Below are 25294 nucleotides of genomic sequence, written 5' to 3'. Positions count from 1 at the left end.
AGAGTTGGAAAATATATTTTGAGATAACAAAGTTAACTTAAATTTATTAGAGCAATGTTTATTGCTATAAAGACAATTTTGCATAAAACGTAGTATCAATGTGTATTGTATCCTTCTTGTGACATAGTCAATGTGCATGCTCTGATAGATAGGTTCAGCTGTTCTGTCATAGAACCAGAATTGTGTTTCCTCGGCTAGCATCCAGAGCTGCATCGCTCCATAACCGAATTGATTGGGAAAAAGTAAATAGTTGTATAAAGCTAAAGGTTATATTAAATGCTAGAGATTGGTGTCTTAGAAAGCAAATGTACATATTTAATTTGTGACTAAAGCCAGTTTTGTAAAAAAAACCGTGGCAGTACATGAAACTGAATATTGATGAAATTTTGTGTTCTCAACAATACAAAACCATTTTTGAAACAGTCAACTTGAAATTATTTAAAGTGTAATAAATTTACAACCAGCCATTACATCATACCACCAATATTCCCTTAAGAAAACTTTGTTTTTTCGTTTGAAACCCGTCCACAGGCTAGAAGCAGTTGATGATGATGATTGAACAATCGTTGAAATTACACAGCCTAAAAACCTTGAGCCAATGGAAATCTTTTATCTCTAAGTTACGCGAATGTCATGTATGGTTCAAGTAAACGAGAGAGGTGGGATCTAACACAAGTGAAGCCTATGAAATATTTACGTTTTCCCAATTACACAAGGGACGTTAAATATAGACTGATAGTCGAATAGACCTCAAAGTTTATATAGTAATAAACTATGTGATTTTTAAGAGCTAATGCACTTGCTTTCATGAGGAAACGTCTAGCTGCAAAATTTATTAAGGGGTGCTGGTGATGTAAGGAACCATGGACCTTGTTGCAGACTAATCGTTCAAAAAAATAACTCTGTGGTTCTTACTGCAGATTTCTCAGTAATAAAGTAATTTTATGAGTCTTGCCGCAGACTACTTATTCAAGATGCAACTCAGTGGGGCTTGTTGCAGACTACTCGTTCATGAAGTAACTTTATGGGTTTGTTGCAGACTACTCGTTCATGAAGTAACTCTATGGGTCTTACTGCAGACTACTCATTCAATTTCTAACTCTGTAGAGATTTGTTGCAGACTACTCGTTCATGAAGTAACTTTATGAGGCATGTTGCAGACTACTCGTTCATGAAGTAACTCTATTGGGGTTTGTTGCAGACTACTCGTTCATGAAGTAACTCTATGGGTCTTACTGCAGACTACTCATTCAATTTCTAACTCTGTAGAGATTTGTTGCAGACTACTCGTTCATGAAGTAACTTTATGGGGCATGTTGCAGACTACTCGTTCATAAAGTAACCTAATGGGGCATGTTGCAGACTACTCGTTCATGAAGTAACTTTATGGGGCATGTTGCAGACTACTCGTTCATGAAGTAACTCTATTGGGGCTTGTTGCAGACTACTCGTTCATGAAGTAACTTTATGGGGCATGTTGCAGACTACTCGTTCATAAAGTAACCTAATGGGGCATGTTGCAGACTACTCGTTCATGAAGTAACTTTATGGGGCATGTTGCAGACTACTCGTTCATGAAGTAACTCTATTGGGGCTTGTTGCAGACTACTCGTTCATGGCGGAGCACACGGACCTGCGCCACATCATGGGCGTGGGCATCGCCATCACGCGCGGCTCGGCCGCCTCGCTGTCCTTCTGCTACAGCCTGCTGCTGCTCACCATGTCGCGCAACCTGCTCACCAAGCTGAAGGAGTTCGCCGTGCAGCAGTACATCCCGCTCGACGCGCACATCCAGTTCCACAAGATCGCCGCCTGCACGGCGCTCTTCTTCTCGCTGCTGCACACCGTGGGGCACATCGTCAACTTCTACCACGTCAGCACCCAGCCCATCGAGCACCTGCGCTGCCTCACCAGCGAGGTGCACTTCCCGTCCGACTACAAGCCGGGCATCACCTTCTGGCTCTTCCAGACCATCACCGGTGCGTGCCACTGTGGGTTGTGTGTGGCGGGAATGTATTGTACAGGAGCGTGCTGAAATGGTATACTAGCCACATACAAGACAGGCATAACCATCTGGCTCTTCCAGACCATCACCCGTGCGTGCCACTGTGGGTTGTGTGTGACGGGAATGTCTTATACAGGAGCATGTTTAAATGGTATACAAGCCATATAGGAGCCGGGCATCACCTTCTGGCTTTATCAGACCATCACCGGTACGTGCCACTGCGACCACCTTCACTGTGGATTGTGTGTGACAGGAATGTCTTATACAGGTGAATGTTGAAATGGTATACGAGCCATATAGAAGCCGTTGCATGACCTTCTGGCATTATAAGACCATCACTGGTATGTGTCAATGAGACCACCTTTGCTGTAGATTGTGTGTGATGGGAATGTTTTATACAGGAGCATGCTGAAATGGTATACTAGCCACATACAAGACAGGCATAACCTTCTGGCTCTTCCAGACCATCACTGGTACATACTGCTGTGGTCACCGTGGCTGTAGGTTTGTGTTATTTGATGGGGATGGTATTGTACTGGAAAATGCAAAAAATGGTGTACTAGCTTCGTACAAGGTGGTTATATATAAGGCTTCGTATAAAGACTGAGCATTAATGACTATCCTGAGGAGGAATGCAGATTCGTGGTCAGCGCAGCCGTACTCAGTGGTCAAATAAACTTGTCATTCTGAAGAAGCTAAACAACCAAACAACATTAAACTCATAGCCTCAAATGGTTAAATTTTCAACACCGAATACACTATAATATGGCATCAAAAATATTGTTTATTACTAAGCGTTTTTTATGCTTGTAAGTATTATTTTTTAAACTTATATTCATCAAAGGATATATATTTACTCAATTACTGTAGTAGGTAGGTATTGTAAGCATATGAAATATGCAGTTACGGTCAAATCTCAATATTTGTTTACTAAGCGTATATATATATATATAGATGTTATCTCACAGGCATCTTGTATTGATTTTTTTTCCAGGCTGGCAAGTCGGAAAAATTAGATCTGGTGACAATTGGTTTTACTTGTCTTAATTGTTTGGATTCGAAAAATATTATAAATTTTGCATGTAAAAGTGTTCAGTATGTTTTTCAATTGATTGCATATTAAAATCATCCATGGGAAATCTAAGTTTTAAATTACCTTTTAAAAAAAATTCTTGGGATAGACATGTTCCGATTTAGATAAAGAAAGATATCGATATGGGATGAAATCGCTAAATACTTAAAAAAAAAAAAAGTGTTAAAAATCTGAATAAAGTTTTACTAATACAATAAGCCACCGACGCACAAGTACAATTAACAAAATTTTTATTCTTAATGCTTATTTTTACTCAGTAAAAATATATGAGTTTTGTGAAAAAATTAAACTTAAAATTACCAATAATTTTTAAAAATAATATTAATAAAACCATAAATGAAATAAATTCATTACACCAAATAAGTTTATGGGTGATTTTCTGTCACCTAAAATGACCTTGGGGTTTATTTTAAGTTACTCTTAAAGGAGTTTACGACCGTAAGATGACGACTATCTGGTAAAATTCAAGCTTTTTTTTCTTCGTATCGATGGTTTCAAAAAATGTGAATTTTAAGGTTCTTAAAAACAAAATGGCATCTGTGATTTATATTTATCTGCATTTATATTAGTTTTAGTGATTTCTGATCAAAGATTTTTTTTCCAAAATCATATTTATTTATTTATTTATTTATTTTTCCGTTCAAAGCGTGTTAGTGGCGTACGCACAAGGAGGGGCAAGTATAACGTGTAGTGCGAGTGTGTTCTGCCTGCAGACTGCTGCAGCAAAGCGCAGTGATATCAGCTAGTGAACTAGACACAAATAAACATTTTTGCATTTTCAGTAAACAAAAAAAAATAGGGATACTGATAGGTGGACATAGTTATGTACTTAATGGGATCTAAAGGATTTAGGCCTCGTCAACATGGCTTTTTATGTCATGGACTTTTGAAGTTTCATTGCCGATAATTTAATTCAAATTTAAAACGGCCCCACCCTATTTATTATATAAATATATGTTGTTTTGTTAATATACACATTGTGTTGATTATATATATATGTGTGTGTTTTTTTTTTGTTCAACAGCACTTGCTTCAATATATACATTTTAGGATTTATCATAGCGAGTTCCTTTCCAGCTATTTTACAATCTTCCACCATTATCCTTTGTACAGCTACAGTTTGTTTTGTTAATTAACTGCTAATCGGAGCATGGAGCTATCAGTCTATGCAGTAGGTGTCTTTTCTCTATTTGAAGTCAACTGGTTATAAAATGGAGAGCGAAACAAATTTTAATTGTTTAAAAATTAATATGCTGTAAAATTAATTAATATCTAAAAAAAAATAACTCTCCAGTAAAAATCGTAAAAAGTACGATAATGTAGTAAACATTGCTGAAGAAATCATTATGCCATCGACAAAAACAAGGAATTAGCGTTAACATTCATCAGAATGAATGGTTTTTATTTTCATAAGAGATAAGATATTTTCATATTAAATTCCAATATAAGATTTCTAAGATAATACATACCAACTTCCTTTTATCTCACCAACATGAATCGGAAGGACTTCAATTTTATAACTGACATCTGCTCCGTCGACTCGTAGATCCGTGGCTCGCGCTGTGTCCGACGAGGCGAGCGGCCGTGTGCTAAGCGGAAGACGCGCCGACCTCTGTCCCGCAGGTCTGACGGGCGTGCTGCTGTTTGTGGTGATGGTGATCATCTTCGTGTTCGCGCACCCGCTGATCCGCAAGAAGGCATACAAGTTCTTCTGGTCGGCGCACAGCCTGTACGTGGTGCTGTACGCGCTGTGCCTGGTGCACGGGCTCGCCCGGCTGACGGGCGCGCCGCGCTTCTGGCTCTTCTTCGTGGGGCCCTTCGTCGTCTACACGCTGGACAAGGTGACATCACAACCCCTGCCCTCCTTTCCTTCTTTGTGCTGCCCTTCGTCGTCTACACGCTGGACAAGGTGACATCAACCACCCCTGCCCTCCGTTCTCTCCTTTGTGGGGCCCTTCATCGTCTACACGCTAGACAAGGTGATGTCAACAACCCCTGCCCTCCGTTCTCTCCTTTGTGGGGCCCTTCATCGTCTACACGCTGGACAAAGTGATGTCAACAACCCCTGCCCTCCGTTCTCTCCTTTGTGGGACCCTTCATCGTCTACACGCTGGACAAGGTGACATCAACCACCCCTGCCCTCCGTTCTCTCCTTTGTGGGGCCCTTCATCGTCTACACGCTGGACAAGGTGATGTCAACAACCCCTGCCCTCCGTTCTCTCCTTTGTGGGGCCCTTCATCGTCTACACGCTGGACAAAGTGATGTCAACAACCCCTGCCCTCCGTTCTCTCCTTTGTGGGACCCTTCATCGTCTACACGCTGGACAAGGTGACATCAACCACCCCTGCCCTCCGTTCTCTCCTTTGTGGGGCCCTTCATCGTCTACACGCTGGACAAGGTGATGTCAACAACCCCTGCCCTCCGTTCTCTCCTTTGTGGGGCCCTTCATCGTCTACACGCTGGACAAGGTGATGTCAACCACCCCTGCCCTCCGTTCTCTCCTTTGTGGGGCCCTTCATCGTCTACACGCTGGACAAGGTGATGTCAACAACCCCTGCCCTCCGTTCTCTCCTTTGTGGGGCCCTTCATCGTCTACACGCTGGACAAAGTGATGTCAACAACCCCTGCCCTCCGTTCTCTCCTTTGTGGGGCCCTTCATCGTCTACACGCTGGACAAGGTGATGTCAACAACCCCTGCCCTCCGTTCTCTCCTTTGTGGGGCCCTTCATCGTCTACACGCTGGACAAAGTGATGTCAACAACCCCTGCCCTCCGTTCTCTCCTTTGTGGGGCCCTTCATCGTCTACACGCTGGACAAGGTGATGTCAACAACCCCTGCCCTCCGTTCTCTCCTTTGTGGGGCCCTTCATCGTCTACACGCTGGACAAGGTGATGTCAACAACCCCTGCCCTCCGTTCTCTCCTTTGTGGGGCCCTTCATCGTCTACACGCTGGACAAGGTGATGTCAACAACCCCTGCCCTCCGTTCTCTCCTTTGTGGGGCCCTTCATCGTCTACACGCTGGACAAGGTGATGTCAACAACCCCTGCCCTCCGTTCTCTCCTTTGTGGGGCCCTTCATCGTCTACACGCTGGACAAGGTGACGTCAACCACCCCTGCCCTCCGTTCCCTTCTTTGTGGGGCCCTTCATCGTCTACACCCTGGACAAGGTGATGTCAACCACCCCTGCCCTCCTTTCTCTCCTTTGTGGGGCCCTTCATCGTCTACACGCTGGACAAGGTGACGTCAACCACCCCTGCCCTCCTTTCTCTCCTTTGTGGGGCCCTTCATCGTCTACACGCTGGACAAGGTGACGTCAACCACCCCTGCCCTCCGTTCTCTCCTTTGTGGGACCCTTCATCGTCTACACGCTGGACAAGGTGACGTCAACCACCCCTGCCCTCCTTTCTCTCCTTTGTGGGGCCCTTCATCGTCTACACGCTGGACAAGGTGACGTCAACCACCCCTGCCCTCCGTTCCCTTCTTTGTGGGGCCCTTCATCGTCTACACCCTGGACAAGGTGTCATCACAACCCCCGTCCTCTTTACCCCACCTAATGGGATCATACCACCTACAAGTAAGGTAAGCAAAGGGTTTCTGCCCCTTAAAGGTAGGGGGAGAGGATAAGTAATCAAGCCCGCAACAGCATGGAAGATAGGATAACCAAAAATTATCATCTTGAATTTGTGGACAAATCAGGAGATAAGCATTTAAAAAGAACTGTAAGCTTATACTACGAGAGTAAACAGAAAAATAATGCAGCTGCTGTATCCTCAAATTGCATTGTGTGCAAGTGTTACAAAATTGTTGTAAAACATTTTTCTAAATGTATCATATCCATTTACCTTCTCTTGCAATAATTTTCCCACCTTAATTATGCGAATTTTTAAAACTATTACTTGCACATTTCAGTTTTTCTCCTTCCATTAGTCCATATAAATAGCAAGAATCTTCAAATTTGTGTACAAATCGTTTAGGATTTGGTTACAATTTCCTGTGTATGATGGAAGTATTATACAAACAACTTTTTAGCTGGATAATGCTTTGCAATCAGTAGTTCAGGAAGTTCTAACAAGTCTTGTGGTTTCTGGGTGAGTTTCAATCTAACTACCTGCACTCACATATTTCTGTGCAATTGGTCTTTGTTCTGATATGTCTATATTTCGTGAATTACACATAACCATTTGTGAATTTTTTTTTTGCGATTTGTTAGTTTTATTACTTACTTGTTCCTAAGTTACCTTTTGCTGCTTTTGAATCTCATGCAATTTATGATCAGTATTTAAAAAAAACTCATCTAATAGTTCCTTGACTACTTATCTTATTAACATGCTTTTATTAGTTTTATTTTTCGAACTTCTTCTTCTAGTGTTCCTATTCTGCTGCCTACTATATTGAAGTTCGCTCAATTTCCCGCTGAGTTAATGTCAAATCTGAGCGAATCTGACTATTTTCTGTTGTGATCTTGTTAAGTGAAGTGTTTAGTATTTCTATACTACTCTCCAACACCCCCTCTTTTTTTCTTCATTTTCCTGTTCCTTACTTTTACTCAGTATCGTGCTTCGACTGCATACTCACTAAACCTCTCTGCCCACCAGCAGGCTTGTTTCAAACAGTATGGTTCTTCGACTGCATACTCACTCAACCTCTCTGTCCGCCAGCAGGCTTGTTTCAAACAGTATGGTGCTTCGACCGCATACTCACACGACCTCTGTGCCCGCCGGCAGACTTGTTTCTCACAGTATGGTGTTCCAACTGCATACTCTCACGACCTCTGTGCCCGCCAACAGGCTTGTTTCACACAGTATGGTGCTCCGCCTGCATACTCACACGACCACTGTGCCCGCCAGCAGGCTTGTTTAACTCAGTATGGTGCTTCGACTGCATACTCACGCGACCTCTCTGCCCGAGGGCAGGCTTGTTTCACTCAGTATGGTGCTTTGACAGCATACTCACACGACCTTTCTGCTCGCCAGCATGTTTGTAACGAACAGTATGGTGCTCCAACCGCATACTCCACTATCTCTCTGCCCGCCAGCAGGCTTGTTTCACTCAGTATGGTGCTTCGACCGCATACTCACATGACCTCTGTGCCCGATGACAGGTGGTGAGCCTGCGCACCAAGTACATGGCGCTGGACGTGATCGAGACGGAGCTTCTGCCGTCGGACGTGATCAAGGTGAAGTTCTACCGGCCGCCCAACTTCAAGTACCTGTCGGGCCAGTGGGTGCGGCTGGCCTGCACCGCCTTCAAGACGCACGAGTTCCACTCGTTCACGCTGACGTCGGCGCCGCACGAGAACTTCCTGTCGTGCCACATCAAGGCGCAGGGTCCGTGGACGTGCAAGCTGCGGAACTACTTCGACCCGTGCAACTACAACTTGGAGGACCGGCCCAAGGTGACGCACAACACTGAGTCGATCTTCTCGTTCTCGCTTGCCACTCAGTACTTGTACCCATTCATTCTGATCATGAACATATCTGTATTGGTCAAGACTTAATGTAAGCTTCTGGACATACGCCATTGCTAAACTTTTTTTTTTTTTTTTACAGAGAAAAGTCAAGTTATTGGAACATTGTGATAGATCAATTAATTTCTTTTCCAACTTCCTCAGATAAATATGCATACCGGGTCCATACCGGGCATTGATATTATCTTTGAAAGATAATATCAATGTCCGATTAGCAATGGCGTATGTCCAGAAGCTTAGATCAAGTCATGCACTCCCATTGCATAAATATCTCAAAGATTTTAGACTTCTTAGAGATGTGAGCCTAAATAAGCCATAACATATTTCATCATTTGATATCATACATTTTATTTAGTTTAGGCGAATATAACACGTTAGGAGATTTATAAGGAATGTAAACATAGACTGTATTGACAGTATTATAACAGTTGTAGACATTCCCAAAAATAAATTTAATACTATACGAGAGAGGCATATATAGAATATATATTTGATTTGAATGGGGAAAGAAGATAGTTTACAAAAGTGGCAAACGTCCGGTTATTAAATGAACCCTGTTAACGAAATTTTCTGCCTGTTCTGGTGTAATGTTTTTTTTCTTCCATTTTTTGTTTTCTTCTATATCTAGAGCAAGTAGAACTTTAGAACTATGAATTACTGTCTCTAAAAAAAATGATCAGCTTGGTCTTTTCGATTTTGCTATAATCGCAAATGACTTATATTTTACTTGAACCTAATTGTAGCAGTTAGTCGCTACTAACTCCAGGCATTCCATTAAAATGTGTACAATGCTTGAAAAAAATTCAAGTTACAAAATAATAATAAAATAATATAAAACAGCAATGGCCTGAGAATATTTCAATCAAGATAGGTACTTCTTTTATGCCCCTTTTGGCATAGGACATAACTTATTGAAAGGCCTTAAATTTACTTACAGTCACTGCCTCAGACGTTCTGTGTGTTCAGTCTTTGGAGATTCAGGAAAAAAAAATTTCAAAAATGAACTGAACTGTTAAAATATGTACCTAGTCAACGTTATTTTCACGCCTTTGTAGTCATGTAGGAATTTTTTAATTTGCTTTTGTGCGCCAAATTTTCAAGATGCAACTTGTAATCTTCAGAAAATATTTAATGTTTATTTAAGTATACATCTGTTTTCAAATTTCTTCTTAATATATATATTTTTTTACTTATTTTTATATCATCTTTATTTCATGATACATTGATATTCGTAGAAACGTGCCTCCCTTTCAACACCTAGAGGTATAGGTATCTTCCGATATTTCTCCTTCATGGCATCAAGACACAGTGGCGGATCCAGAGGTTCACCTCGGAGGGGGGGCGCTCCAGAATTTCAGAATAGCCAGAGAAAAAAAAATGTCTTAAAATTACTAAATTTGTATTTAATCTACTCACACTACACATAAACATCCAACCACCAGATTTTATGATTCTGCAAGAAATTCATTAGTTATATTAAAATATTTTATTGGTTTCAGAAACAATAATTTTTGTCGGCAATGTTATTGTAGCAGACAACTGGTTTTTCGGGGGGGGGGGGGGGGCACTTGCCCCCTCTTGGATCCGCCACTGTCACGACTAGAGCGCAGGGGCTGACAGTGTCCTCGCGTGCCGCAGATACGCCTGGAGGGGCCGTTCGGGGGCGGCAACCAGGACTGGTACAAGTTCGAGGTGGCGGTGATGGTGGGCGGGGGCATCGGGGTCACGCCCTACGCCTCCATCCTCAACGACCTGGTGTTCGGCACCTCCACCAACCGATACTCCGGGGTGTCGTGCAAGAAGGTGAGCTCCCCGCCGTCTGCACATCAAGCTCTGTCCCTGCCCGAACACGCCCGACCAACCACGGGATTTATTTCATTTTTGCGCAGGAAAAATGAATTCAAATATTTAAAGTGGTCGGTTAGGTTAGCTACGTTAAAACACTTTAAAACACTTATGGACGGTTAGTTAGGTTAGTATAGCTACATTAAAATAAACAAAGAAATATAACAAATCTTAATATATATAAATCCAGTGTCCTGATGTTTGTTTCCAGTGAACTCTTCACCAAGTCAACCGATTTCGATGAAAATTGGCATTTATGTGAAATTTTTTCCAACTTGAGAGATAGGATGGTTTTTATTTTTATTAATGGTCTTCATAATTTATAATTAATAATAAAAAACGTCTGTTTTAAATGTTGGACATAAACAAATAAAGGTAGGAAGTTTCATAACATTAATACAAATTAAGCCATTAAAACCAAGACTACTATTTGAGTAAATATACGAACATTCTTATCTTTTTTCATTCGTCTTGCAATGTCATCAAATTAAAATGTGATTTAATTAACTTAAGATTTATTTGTTGTTTGGTTATTGTTGTGCAAGTAATAAGTAAAAAAAAAAAATTACCTGAGTTCCTACTGTTCATCCTTTGTCCCGGTTTGTTAGGTCAGGTCCGTTACATTATAAATACTTTAAAACTAAACAACCATTAAAAATAATTCATATTAGTTTTAATGTCCGCTTAGTTTGAAAAGTATTTTTAATGTAACTGACCTGACCTAATCGACCATTTTAATTAATTAGGCATTCACGAACACACTGCAAAATAAAAAATGTGTTTTTTTCACCTAAACAAAAGAATTCCGAAGTCACCCGAAGGCAGGTATTCGGGCGTGTTCGGGCATGTCGAATACTCGGCGTGAATCGTAGGCTTCCCGTCTGAATTAACAACTGGAAAAGCGGACCACGAGTCCAAGTGCCCAACCCCCGCATGGTAGACTCTTTTCTACTCTGTCCAACACTTCATCCAGACCATCCTCTGTCTCCTGTAAATTCCTACACGTAATGCATGCCAATTTGCATCCCGCATGAATGTGCCCAGGCTTTTCCCTGTGTCTATGCAGGTTTTACCTGGGCCCAACTTATCTCTAGTTATAGTCTAGATTTAAGAGTGAGGGGAGTTAGTCATGGCGCCAATCGCTGCCATGGCTGGCCAATCCCCTCCTAGCACATGATGCATGCGACCCTCTCCCTGCATGGCTAATCCCAGCATGACTAGGCGTATAGGCTTCGGCCTGAGACGCACCTAGGTCCCTCCCTAACCCGGACCCCTCCAAAATACACTTAGTTTTAGTTAGGTTAGGAAAAAAAAAAAAAAATCTAGAAGCCTAAGATGCACATCAAGTTCTGTCCCTGCCCGAACACGCCCGAATATTCACCTTTAACCAACCTCGGGATTTGTTTCATTTTTGCGCAGGGAAAAATGAATTCAAATATGAAAAGTGGTCGGTTAGGTTAGCTACATTAAAACACTTTAAAACACTATGGATGGTTAGTTTAGTATAGCTACATTGAAATAAACAGAGAAATATAAACATATATAAATAAACCCGAGGTTGGCCGAAGGTGAATATTCGGGCATGTTTGGGCAGGGACAGAACTTGATGTACATCTTAGGCTTCCCCCGTCTGCGTGCTTGTGTCGAGTTGTCCGGCTCTCGCTGCGAAAGTGACTCAGATCTTTAACTGTGAGCCCAAGTACAAATAGAGAATTTGTTTTTTAATATTTGCAGATTATATTTTTCATAATCACGCTGAAGCATAGTAAAAATTTGCAAAGCAAATTAAACAAATAGTTTATTAAATGGAATAAATCATAAGAATTAAAATAAGATGTCATCACATCACATATCGAAACCGTAGTTTACCTTGCAAATTTTATTTTACTTATACACACAAGTTTCCAGTTTTTTTCCGGAGCAAAAATTTAAATTTAATTTAAATAAACTATTGTCCATTTAAAAATATAATTAATACACATCAACTTAAATCTACATTACAGAAATTATGGATAAACAATATTTCTTTTGGGCTGCTGAACTAATATATATATTTATATAAATATATATATATATATATATATATATATATATATATATATATATATATAAAACAAATATTATTTTTATTCTTTCAACTAAACGTTTCTTTGACAGCGCGATCATTAGATACGCAGAAACTAAACAACATATTTAAAAAAAATAATTGCAGAAGGATTCGGCCATGACCGTAATAGGAAGGAACCATCCAAGGTTTTTGCGCGGAGGGACAGGGATTAAAACCGTGTTTCTCTGGATATTTCGAGTGCCGGTATCTCACCACTGCGCGGCACTGGCAGTGACGACGGAATGAAAGCAGGAACGAGCACGGCCGTGGGAGATCCCACCCTGTGACCGCGGATTTGTGGTCGTGGTTGCGCAGGTGTACTTCCTGTGGATCTGCCCCTCGCACAAGCACTTCGAGTGGTTCATCGACGTGCTGCGAGACGTGGAGCGCAAGGACGTGACCAGCGTGCTGGAGATACACATCTTCATCACGCAGTTCTTCCACAAGTTCGACCTGCGAACCACCATGCTGGTGAGAAAACCCTCCACAACCTCTCATAAACATTCAGCCCTGCATGGGCGCGAAATGACTCATTCTTAGAGACCGGAAAAATTCGCGTTTTCAATGACCTGTAGAATAGAGTCCATGATCCTCTATGCATGCGGGAAAATGACATCTGCTCATTGGCTACTGACTCGTGATACCTGTCAACTGGAACGCTAGTGATTTGATACATACTTCTTTTGTTAAAGGTTTTTCATTGGCCGAGTGTCATTCAGATAAACTGTTGTCCAATCACTGATGCGGTAAGAAGGCAAACGTTTTTGGATTCTAGCCTATCGCGAAAGGTATCCGCAAATTTTTCCGGTCTCTACTAATTCTTAGGGGCAGGCATTTTTTGCGAAAAGATCTGAACACTTATTAGACTGCAACAAGGTATACCCGCACCTGTGGTTTCTTCCTTGTGATTGGCGGCCGTCTGCGAGAGAGAACTCGTTGCCTTGTTTGGCCGAGCCACTCAGGATGCGTTTACTTCCGCACTGAATCACTGCGATTGGTGTTGGTTACAATCAATATGTATCTGGGAGAAACTCTCCCAATCACGAAACACAGACGATGTTACAGTGTTTTAACTTTCATCTAGTCCCGAAATCTTTTCGCGAAATCTGCATGCCCCTACTAATTCTTAGCTCCAATCGGTTTATACTATACAGAGACCAACCAGAACCTTTGCTGACACAGTCCTCCTCTTCTTGACAGAGTTTCTGGATACCATGTTTAACAGTTTGCTTCACTTCGTCAGAACTGTAAATTACTGCAGCCGAAGTCTTGAATGCACACTTCTTCACTTTTTCATCGAACGGAAATGGCTTTTCATATATACAGTCCAATCCCCGTCCTCCCCACCTGCTTGCGAAGGTTTGTTTGATTCTACCAAGAGCGTGGTCACGCCTAACTACTTCAGGTCAACAGGTTACAAACGGTACGGTTGCAGTGTGTCTTCAACTCCAAACCCCATAGTCTACTGTCATTGAATGAACGCCTTATGGATCCTATCTATTGTAGCAAGTGTACCTCTGTTAGAAAGTCACCATCAGCATCAATTTAAAAAATATATATACTGTATATATTTACCAGTTTATCTTGTTTTGCAGTCTGTAAAAACATATTACACGAACTTGTGTATGGAACATTCCCCCGTCTTTAGTTTTACCCAACATTCAACAGCTTTTGTAGAAGAAATGTCGCACGTATAAGTTAACCATGTTTACCTGAAGTCGTTCAGAGTTCCATGTAACCGCAGCCCAGTACGCCGGGTCCCGACTTCAGAGTTACGTATTACATTGTTAACATGTTAAAAAAAAACTTGGAAAGGAAAAAGTTTTAGCGGTTGACTCAAAAAAGTTTTTGAAAATTTTATATAAATTAAATGAAATTATTATCCTCTATTCATTTTCAAAGTAAGTGTAACTCTTAACCCGTTAACTTACGAAGGTAATTGTAAATCAACGAAGAACCTTGGATAATTTGTAACCAGTGTTCTTCGGAAATTTAAAATGAAAATTTCCAACGGTGGAGTGTCTTGTGTTGAGTCTACTGGTGGGGACAAAGCCACCAGCGCGGACGAGTTGATTGCGGGTGACGGGGTTCGGGTTCGCCACACTCCTCGACACCCGTCCGTCACACTAGCCGAGTCTAGTCGCCTCGTCTCAGAGGGGTCTTAGGCCCGGTGCACACGTGCGGACATTGTCCGCGCGGCGCCGCTGCGGTGCCGCAACGTTGCAGCAGAAACACATTCACACAGTACGGACAAATACCGCACAGTCTGAACGATGCCGACTAACGAGATGGATGTGTACAAACGTAAAGGGGAATTATTTGTGTACCTAGTATACAAATGTTTATTGGATACAACTAGGAAACATTGGGTGCATCCGTTCACCGACTCAAGACTCCTGAGGGGCAGATTTGCAACAAGTTTTTTTTCCTTGTCATCCTTTTCGTCAAACGATTCGCAAAATTTACGGCACATGTTGATCCACGCACTTCTTTTTTTTATTACAATAATGGTATTCTTCAACGGCTACGTTCCATATCTCTGGATAACTTTTAACTTCTGCGATGAAGAGTTAAACATCTAATATGTCTTCAAATTCACGTGATGCTGCCATCTCACTTTGCGGCAATATACCGCACGTGTGCACTGCTCGATTGACACCAATGTACTAAGGAACGTAGTTGGACGTGCGGCGCCGCAGCGTACCTGTGGGATCTACGGACAACAATGTAAGCACAGTGGACGTGCAATGGACGTGCGGTGCCGCTGCGGCGCCGCAGCTGTATGTGCATTATTTCCTATCAGTCAAGCCTTCCGAGAACGCATCTCCGGCGCCGCAGCGGCACCGCGCGGACAATGTCCGCACGTGTGCACCAGGCCTTAAGGTGATGTTTCTCTGGAATTGCCCACCACAGCGACAGGCAGTCGCCCTCTGACCTGCAGTATCTCCCACGGGGGTAATTTCGTTTCAACTGCTGGGCAGTCCTTGGTCGTGACGTCGCAACGGCCAGCCATCGCGTTTCAATTGCTTTGAGTGAAGTGAAATATAATTTCCAGTTCGTTTTTTTTAAATTTATTATTATTTTTTTTAAATCTGTTAGACAAAGTAAAGTGCGTGCTTCGGCATGCTGATGAAGGAAGAAGTACGTGGTGATGTAAGATTAAAATATGTGATTGACTAGTTGTTCATATTTTAAGACACCCAATGATCTTTATCTCAATAACTGTAGGAAAAGTACAGGAAAATAACTGTATATAAATTGAATAAGATTATATATATATATATATATGAGTGTTTTCAAACGTTCTACATTCTTTAGTGACGGAAATAATCGGATACTACCTAATATGCTAAATATATACACGTGTAGCTTGTTTTTCCACTCTAGTTAGGCCTTCCACTGTGTTAGTAAGCTGGAATATTTTTTCTTAGAAAATTGCCACAAAATTACTTGAAAACAAAAAAAAAAAAAAAAAAAAGGTCCAACAATTTGAGTCTAAAAGTCATTGGGAAATTTCAGTTTTTTCAAATTATGTTCATTTTTACTACAGGTGAACTTACACAATTCCTGTTTTAAGAACAATCAGTTTTAAAAGTCTTTAATATATTGTATAATATTATGCTTGATTGATTTTAATAATTAACATAAAAATGTGTGCAAATTAATTTTCCAGCTGTACAATTAATCAGCAGTTCACATCGTGTGAGAGATAACACACACACATCACACCCTGGCGGTTGTGGAATAGTTTGAGTGAAGTAGGACCCTTACAGGGCCCGTCTAGTCAAGAGGAGTTGGTGAGGCGGGATGACAAGTGTGACGCTACCTGGTGCTTCTAACGCGGTGTTGCCTCTAAATGCAAGACAGTGTAGACTGGTGCGCAGTTCTCGTCATGCAGAGATTTTTTTAAGGTGATTTATTGGACTCCAATAAGATTCTTTTGCTTGCACGTACAAAAGAAATAACCCCAGTACTTGTTAATAAACGAAAGTATTTACAAGTTTTTGAAGATCACTGGATAATTTGTAACCAGCATAGTTAAAAAAATTTGAGGTGAAAAATTTTGCTTTAAAAGGGTTCATTTTTTTAAATTTATTTATTTAAATTCTCCATAGCCACCCAGGCCTCCCAGTAAGGCCCTTCTCCCAGATGTGACGGCGTGGCGATGGCGAGTGACCCAGGTAACGAGATGTCCGTGTGTTGCAGTACATCTGCGAGAACCACTTCCAGCGGCTGTCCAAGATGAGCATGTTCACTGGCCTGAAGGCAGTCAACCACTTCGGACGCCCGGACATGTCCTCCTTCCTCAAGTTCGTGCAGAAGAAGCACAGCTACGTGAGTACCCGGACGGGCTGGAGACACAAGCCCTGTCCCTGAGCCGTGTCCTACACGGCACAGTCGACTAACACTTCTGCAGCTGGATCATACTTAGAGACAGGGGCGTAGGAACCGGGGGGGACAGGGGGGGACGTGTCCCCCTCAACTTTTTGGGTGGAGGGGACTGTCCCCCCCAACTTTCTAGACCGTGATATTTTTATTTTATAATATTATTCTGCCCAACTTTATTTGTAATTTCTACACTCTCAAATTTAACTTAAGGAAACAATAATAATTTTAAGATCGATGTATCCAATGGTTAGATACAAAAACTGCTTAAAAAGCGCTATTTTGCACTTTTAAAATCAAAATTTTCCGGTGGAGGACCCCCGGACCCCCCCGTCTTGGTAAGAGGGGAATCGGTTTACATGACATCAAAATCATTATTTGTCCCCCCCCCCCCCCCCCCCGCCCAACTTTATGAACACAGCTACGCCAATGCTTAGAGACCTGGAAAATTTGCGGATTCATTTCGTGATGGTCTAGAATCCAAAAAGTTTGCTTTTTACCGCATCAGTAGAGACCGGAAAAAATTTGCGGATTCATTTCACGATAGCCTAAAATTCATACAGTTATACCTCAGTGCTGCCTCTGCTATTGGCTCGCAACTCACCTGGATTACTCCGGGCCAGTGAGAAAACACTCAACTGAAGCTGTATCGAATCACAGGCCGCTACATCAGGACACCTTCACAAGACAGCAGCCAATGAGAGGGTGATATTTGACCGAGTGTACGTAGAACTATGAAGTTCATCCTAGAGGTCATTGAACCCGCAAATTTTTTCCTGTCCCTACGCATCAGTGATTGGGCAACAGTTTATCTGAATGACACTCGGCCGATGAAAAAAACTTTAGCAAAAGAAGTATAGAATCACTAGCGTCCCAGGTTAACAGGCGTCACGAGTCAGTAGCCAATGAGCAGATGTAATTTTCCCGCGTGCGTAGAGGATCATGGAGTATATATCCTACAGGTCATTGAAATCGCGAATTTTTCCGGTCTCTAATCCATACATCACAATTTTGATGTTTTTTTTTTAAATAACTTAATTATTAAATTATCTCAATTTAATAATTTAATTACAGCCTGAATAGTGAGTACATGCAATGACATCACCAGAGCACAACGGAAAAAGAAAACTTATCGAAATAAAAATAACTTGCAGAGCAATACAGTAGAGATTCATTAAACATTGAAGACACTTTGCAGGATTTAAGTCACCCTTAATTTAAAAAAAAAAAAAATGTGAGTCTTTCAGTACTCGCCAGAAATGTTCAAACATCTAACCTCGGAAAAGAGAAAATTCACGTGTTCTCATGTTGCACATACACTCATAACATGAAAATCGGACACAGAAATTTAACGTAATAATGCCGGGCCTGACAAATAAAACTCAAAATGTGTTTTAAACTACACTTCTTGACACGAATCACACGTAGTTTCCGCACCCGCCACCAGAATTTGCTGCCCGAGCAACTACGTCGACTTCAGATCATTCAATTTGCACATATATAATGAAACTGCTCCGGTAAAAACAAAAAATACTTGGAAAAATAATAAACCTCAGCTTTGGACCTGATTTTCGACAAGGAATTTTACTAAAATACTGCCCACATTGTTAATATTCATTGAAAATTTCATACTGTAACGTCTCCCTTTGTCTTTGTGAACTTAAGTTCGTGCAATCTGCCACAGATGGGAGCAGCGAAGTTGCAAATTCTGTTTTGTGACACTTCCGTTCCATTCATGAAATTACTCCCACCAAATGGCATGTATCGGGAGATAAGATGTTTCCAAATAAATTTTTAAAAAATGTGTTTCTCCAGTTTGGACCTCTGTGTGTTTTCTATTATCTGTCAAGTTACTTGCCGAAAACTCAGCTGGCAGGATCACCGGGCATATTTGCGTTATACGAGCAGACACTAGTATGCTTCCGCATTCGGGAACTTACAAACATTACGTACGCCTGTACTTGCAAGCAGGGCCGGAACTAGGAGATTTGTTAGGGGGGGCAAAGCTTAATTTGCCGCCCCCTCCTTACCAACATTATAAAATACCCTTTTTCGTTAGAAGCGGTGGTTGAAATGATAGGTACCATTCACTTATACATAATTGAGAACTTTTATTTATCAAGTACACTAATTGGAAAACTAATACAATAACATTATTTATTATAATGAAGTAGACTGTTAAACTATTGTTTATTGTTAGCACAACAGTGAAAATTAATGTCTTACCAATAAGTTTATTAAGTACTAAAATTACATAAGGAACATGTGATTCTGAATTGAGTATAATATTGTATTGATAACCATACAAAGAAATTCAGTTCAAAATTTAATTTTTCGAGCATGATTAGCTGCAAAAGTGTTAATAATATCATAAAAATTGATCAAAGCAGCTCGTTTGTGTTCAATAGATATAATACTTAGATTTGTTAATCTCTGCTGGCTCATCGTGTTTCTCAAATAGCTTTTAATAAGTTTAAGTTTACTAAAACTTCTTTCACCTGACGCAATTGTAACTGGAAGGGTGAGAAACATTCTCAGAGCAGTAGTAATGCCTCCTCCAGTTTATTTTTGTAGATAAGGCTCAACATTGTTGATGCTGTAGAATCTTTTAATTCATAGTCTACTGTTAATGCATGTTGCTTAAAACTTTCAATTTCAAATACGAATTCTTCTTTGTTAATATCGGCACTGTGTTTCCTAATTCTGCTGCTTTGACTTTTAAATCTTCTACTTCCATTTTATGAATTTGAACACCACTAAAAAATCCAAACTTATTGTTAATGTTCTCCAAAGCCTTAAACCTGTTACTCAGTTCCATAATTAATCTGTCAATGACTTTCAACATTACTTAATGTAAGTTTTTTGGACATACACCATTGCTAAGCACTTTTTCTGTAGAAGAAAACGAAAAAATAAAATAAATAAATAAGTAAAAATAACCAAAAGACAAAAAGCACAAATTAAGCAAAAAATTGCTGTTGTCAACGGAATATAAACACCACAAAATATTCCGTAACAGGAATATGGTCAACAAACAAAGAAAAACAAAGAAAGATGTACTAAGAGAACGAAAAAAACCCACAAATCATGACAAAACAAAAATATTGAACCAAAAAAAAAATTAGCACAGTGGTTGAAACGAGACAAAAACACGACAAAACGAAAAGGCAAAACAAACACAATAGTTTTCCAAAGCAGAATAGAACGATAAAAACCCCACAAATGATGACAGCACAAAAATATTGAACCTAAAAAAATTCAGCACAACAGTTGAAACGAGACAATAACACGACAAAACGAAAATACGAAACAAACACAATAGTTTTTTCCAAAACAGAAACAAGCGACGTTTCGGGAACTGCTATCTGCTCCCGTCCTCAGGCAGAGACGCACATGGTACGGAAACACAGGTGCGAGTGCGACTGAGTAGGGGCTGGAAAAATGAGGGTATCTATCAGAGAAATGGCAACATCTTGCTCAGCCAAGTGATCACCCGCGCAACGGGTCCTTAAGATACCAGCTCTAATCGCAGTGGTTTTACTCACTCCAGACTACGAATTATGGTAATAAGTTACTTGTTTCTTAGATTGAAGTAACGCATTTGAATTACGAATATATTTACAAATTATGCATAATCAAGTTAAATAGAATTTCTTTTCTTGGCTAACTTATTGGTTGCGATATGTACAATTTCAAAACTTTTTTTAATGACAAGTTTCAACTTTTTTTAGTGAACCACTTTTCATATTTTGCCGCCCCCTGATATTTGCCGCCCGGGGCACATGCCCCCCATGCCCCCCCTTAGTTCCGGCCCTGCTTGCAAGCGTTTACACTTCTGAAAGAGGTGAAAAAAAGGGTTTATTTTAGTTTTGTATAAAAATAACATATTTCAAATTACAATAAAGCGGTAGGTAATGAATTAGACTGGAACAACAATCACAAAAAGCTGCAACTTTTTTTATGTTGTGAAATTCTACCGCTAAGAGTTTTAAATTTGGTTTTATTGTTGCTTAATAAAGACAAAATTCATATCTAATAACAAAAAAAAAAACAAGTGCGTGAGTGGAGTCCACGTACGGCAGAAGTGAAACTTTTTGCTTATTAGGTTTGTATGTATAAAGATAAATTATTAACATTTTCAAAACCATATTCATATAAAAAAGAATGATACATTTGAAGTTAATTGCACAATAACTAACTATTTTCCACACGAATAACTAAATTCAAGATACTTAAAATAAAATTAATAAGGTAGTCTCAATCGTTAGCCGTTACGAAAACTGAGGAGTATACAAACACAAGGAGCGTTACGAGAATTCCATAGCATCACTGTATTTTCTACCTCTCCCCTGCCATCTCCCCTTCAAGCCGTTACAACTAGCATACAGCATGTTACACTGCGTACCTATCCCTCCTCCTTGCAGTCTTCCCATTCGACCGCTAGTGCATGTGTTGGAGTGGCGTCGTCGCTGACACACACTCCTCCTCCACTGGTTCCCCCCACCTCGCACCTGACTATTCCCCTCATGTGATCGGAGTTTTCGTAATGCTCGAAAAATTGTAGCTACCTCAGTAAAGAAAATTCACTTCAAAAATAAATATTTAAATTATTTTTATGAATATCACTGGTTGTGTGTTTAACCACATTGGTAAATTGTACAAAAATCGCTCAGTTGTGTGAAAGCTTTGAATTTATATACTGTATAGAAGTTGCGAGTGGATAGGATTTACTCTACGTTTTTCAGAAGCGTATGATGAGCAGCTTGGGAACTTCACCACTACAGGGCGCTGCCATAACGCCCTGTATCGTCTTAGTTGTTATTTACACGTTAGAGCGCAGCACTGTCGCCCGCTGTCATTCCCCCGCACCCCCCACCAATCATTCACTGCAGCTCAAGGTCGTTCAACGGGAGGGGGAAAGGGTGTTTGAAGAGTTCGACACTTGTCCGCTAGGGACCACCACAAGTCGATGCCCTAGAGATGGTGGCGATTGCGGCGGTGAATTAACCAGCTACCTCAAAACCGTATTAGAAATTTTAACCTGGGCTGGCGACTTCTATACAGTATTTATATTCAAAGGTGAAAGTGAGTGTGTGTGTTGTGCAGGTGAGCAAGATCGGCGTGTTCAGCTGCGGACCTCGGCCGCTCACCAAGAGCATCATGTCCGCGTGCGAGGAGGTGAACAAGGGCCGCCGCCTGCCCTACTTCATCCACCACTTCGAGAACTTCGGCTAGGAGCCGGCCGTCCCAAGCGACCTACCAAGTTCCTATACCTCGCTGCCACGCCGTCAGCTGCTGCTGCTCCTCGTCCGAGACAGACCGACAGATCAACCAACCCCGCCGCGCTTCGACCTGCGAGTTCCCCCCCAGTTCATCGCACGCCTGGTTCCACGATCAACCAAGCCCTTGGCCGGTTCATCCCAGTGATGTTTACACGCCTGGTTCCACGATCAACTGCACACGATCAACCAAGCCCGTGGCCGGTTCATCCCAGCGATGTTTACACACCTGGTTCCACGATCAACTGCACACGATCAACCAAGCCCGTGGCCGGTTCATCCCAGCGATGTTTACACGCCTGGTTCCACGATCAACTGCACACGATCAACCAAGCCCGTGGCCGGTTCATCCCAGCGATGTTTACACGCCTGGTTCCACGATCAACCAAGCACGTGGCCAGGATTTTGCGTGTGTCTTTATCAGTGTAACCATTACATCATTTTCGTGACCGAGTTTTCTTTATGGTTGAATTTTAAAATTAATATTGTCTCACTAAAACCCCAAGGGATAGTAGACTTTTATAACTCCAACATTCACGCATAGTAATATTTAAGTGTAATAATTTTTTCTTGATAAAAGAAAACTAAACATTTATATATTTTGGCTTTTATTTGTCTTTCATACTCTGTTTTTATGTTAATTATTTGATGGATTCGCTAAAAAAAAAAAAAAAAAGTCAAAAGCACATACTGGAAGTAGATCACTAGAGACCAGAAAAATTCGCGATTTCAATGACCTGCAGGATAGACTCCATGATCCTCTATGCATGCGGGAAAATGACATCTGCTCATTGGCTACTGACTCGTGATACCTGTTAACTGGGATGCTAGTGATTCGATACTTCTTTTGTTAACGGTTTTTCATTGGCCGAGTGCCATTCAGATAAACTGTTGCCCAATCACTGATGCGGTAAAAAGGCAAACGTTTTTGGATTCTAGCCTATCGCGAAAGGAATCCGCAAATTTTTCCGGTCTCTATAGATCACTTGTAAAACATAATGCTTTCCACTTCTGTGTACGGGCATTTCGGGCTGTGATGGTAAGGGACCACATTATATCATCCCACGGAGGTTTTACAATAATTCCTTTAAAAATAATCTCTCTGTGAACTTATGTAGCTCAGTTGCTTTAATTTTCTCTTTCTGTCTTTGCTTGTGTTTCTTTTCTTTTGAATCCGGGAAAGGAAGGGTCAGGATCCCCCCTGGATAAGTCCCTGGATCAACTCTGTGTCCATCGGCTGCTGGCACATTTCATCTTCCGTCAAATGAACCATTCTTCTCTTTCTTTAGAGAGTATCAAAACCACCAACGATCCAATGAGAATAGAGTTCAAATGTAATAACGGTGAATATTCCAGCCCCACTCCAAACAATAATGTTTGGAACGTCTCTATTAAGAATGCTTGGATTTTCCCATCTTTTTGCTATGATTTTAATTTTGAAGTATTAATCACAATTTTTGGCATGTAAAAGCATAAATATGTAATATCTCAAAATAAAAATTTCTAAAATTTTCCTACAAAAAATATTTTTATGACAGTTACAAATTTCAATTTTAAAAAATATTGTTCATCTTGTAAATATAAACCAATTTGTGAATACTTGACATCCTTACTGTTAATCACTGTGAATGTTTTATGTACATTTATAAAATAAATTATGAATTGATTACAAGCCATGTTAATCGAGATCAACATTTTAAGTAAAAAATATGTTTGAAAATACTTAAAAGCAGCTTTTATGTTCACTCTTAGTCAGAAAACATTCATATTGATTTGACAGTACATCACAGATCATTAAAGTGTACATGTATTAAGAAATAAGTTTATAACATTTTTATTTGAGGTCTTGACAATGCCAAAACACATTTAACCCTTTCAACACTGAATTTTAATACCCATTCATTTTACTCTCTCCATTTGTGATTAATTTTGTCAATTCTCACCTTATTTTGGAACATGGCATATCAATTTTATCCTCCCTAAAAAAACATAACTTTTAAACAAGTGTGACAAATTTTTGAAATTTGTACCCTTATATTTTTAAGTTATTTTTCATGAACCAGTATTTCTTAAAATAATACAAAATAGTTTCTGAAATGCTTTTTTTTTATTTTTATCTGTATATATTAAAGTAGTTTGAAAATCATTCATTATTAATTCTAATACTATTGCTTGGTTGTATTAAAAAATTAAGACCCATAAGCAATTATTTTTTCCTCAAATATTTTGTAACCATTTGCTACCACATAATTTTAAGTGTTAATCATGCAGATTTTCCTAAATTTTTATTTTGATTGACTACTAAATCTGTGTTAAAAAAAAAGGTTTTTGAGGAGAGATTGTATTTTTTTTTCTACAAAGACAACGATACTTAATGAATAAAAGACTGTGTGCTCTTTTAAAGAAGCACTCTTTTAGGAACGAGTTTCCAGATATTATAATGTGTATGAATGTGGAATGATGGTATACATATGCTTTAAACTGCGGTAATGTATCACAATTTTATTTTAAAATAAAAAAATTATGACCATACTTATTCAGTATTAAGATGGATATATTCATATATGATATTCAATAATTATCTCGGACAGAGACATTGTATTTTCTGTTGATATAAGATAAAAAACCTAAAAAGTAAGAATGTTGTATAACTGGAAGATACTAAATTTTGTGAATGAAAGCTATAATAATTTGTATTTACAATCTAGATGTTATTTTAGATATTTATTATATCAGTTTCTACCTTGGTGTAAATTTTTGTAAAAAAAGATTTATTGTACATATATAATAAAACTACTGTTGTATATATGGTGACTGTATTTTTTGTACATGTTAAATTACAATGTAATAAAAATTACAGAGAAATTTTAATGGTAGTTTTTGTATTAAGGATAAAATATTTATAATATAATGGAAATTAAAATAAAATAAAAATTTCCGTATTTGAACTATTACATATGATAATTTTATTGTCTATGATACAAGTAGGAAATTATTTTTTCTTAAGACACCAAAGTTCCTATTAGACACACTTGAGTTCAGTGTGAAAAAAAACTATTAGTTTTCCACAAATTTAGTAATTTTTTAATGTTTTCCTAGATATTAACTTG

General features: G+C 39.9%; 1 protein-coding gene across 1 annotated transcript in view; it reads left to right on the top strand.

Annotated features, from left to right (window-relative positions):
- The window catches only part of LOC134538839 (dual oxidase), a 231596-nt gene extending 206547 nt beyond the window's left edge, over positions 1-25049 (top strand). Inside the window, exons 15-21 of the mRNA XM_063380380.1 lie at positions 1605-1979; positions 4722-4939; positions 8202-8495; positions 10206-10370; positions 12835-12990; positions 16726-16854; positions 22012-25049. Coding sequence (XP_063236450.1) covers positions 1605-1979; positions 4722-4939; positions 8202-8495; positions 10206-10370; positions 12835-12990; positions 16726-16854; positions 22012-22140 — 1466 coding nt within the window. The 3' untranslated portion in view covers positions 22141-25049. The remainder of the gene's footprint in view (positions 1-1604; positions 1980-4721; positions 4940-8201; positions 8496-10205; positions 10371-12834; positions 12991-16725; positions 16855-22011) is intronic.
- Positions 25050-25294: the final 245 nt, after the last annotated feature.

Source organism: Bacillus rossius, chromosome 14 (genome assembly GCF_032445375.1).
Source record: "Bacillus rossius redtenbacheri isolate Brsri chromosome 14, Brsri_v3, whole genome shotgun sequence".
Taxonomy (NCBI): Eukaryota; Metazoa; Arthropoda; class Insecta; order Phasmatodea; family Bacillidae; genus Bacillus; species Bacillus rossius.
This window is presented reverse-complemented; position numbering and strand designations above follow the sequence as displayed.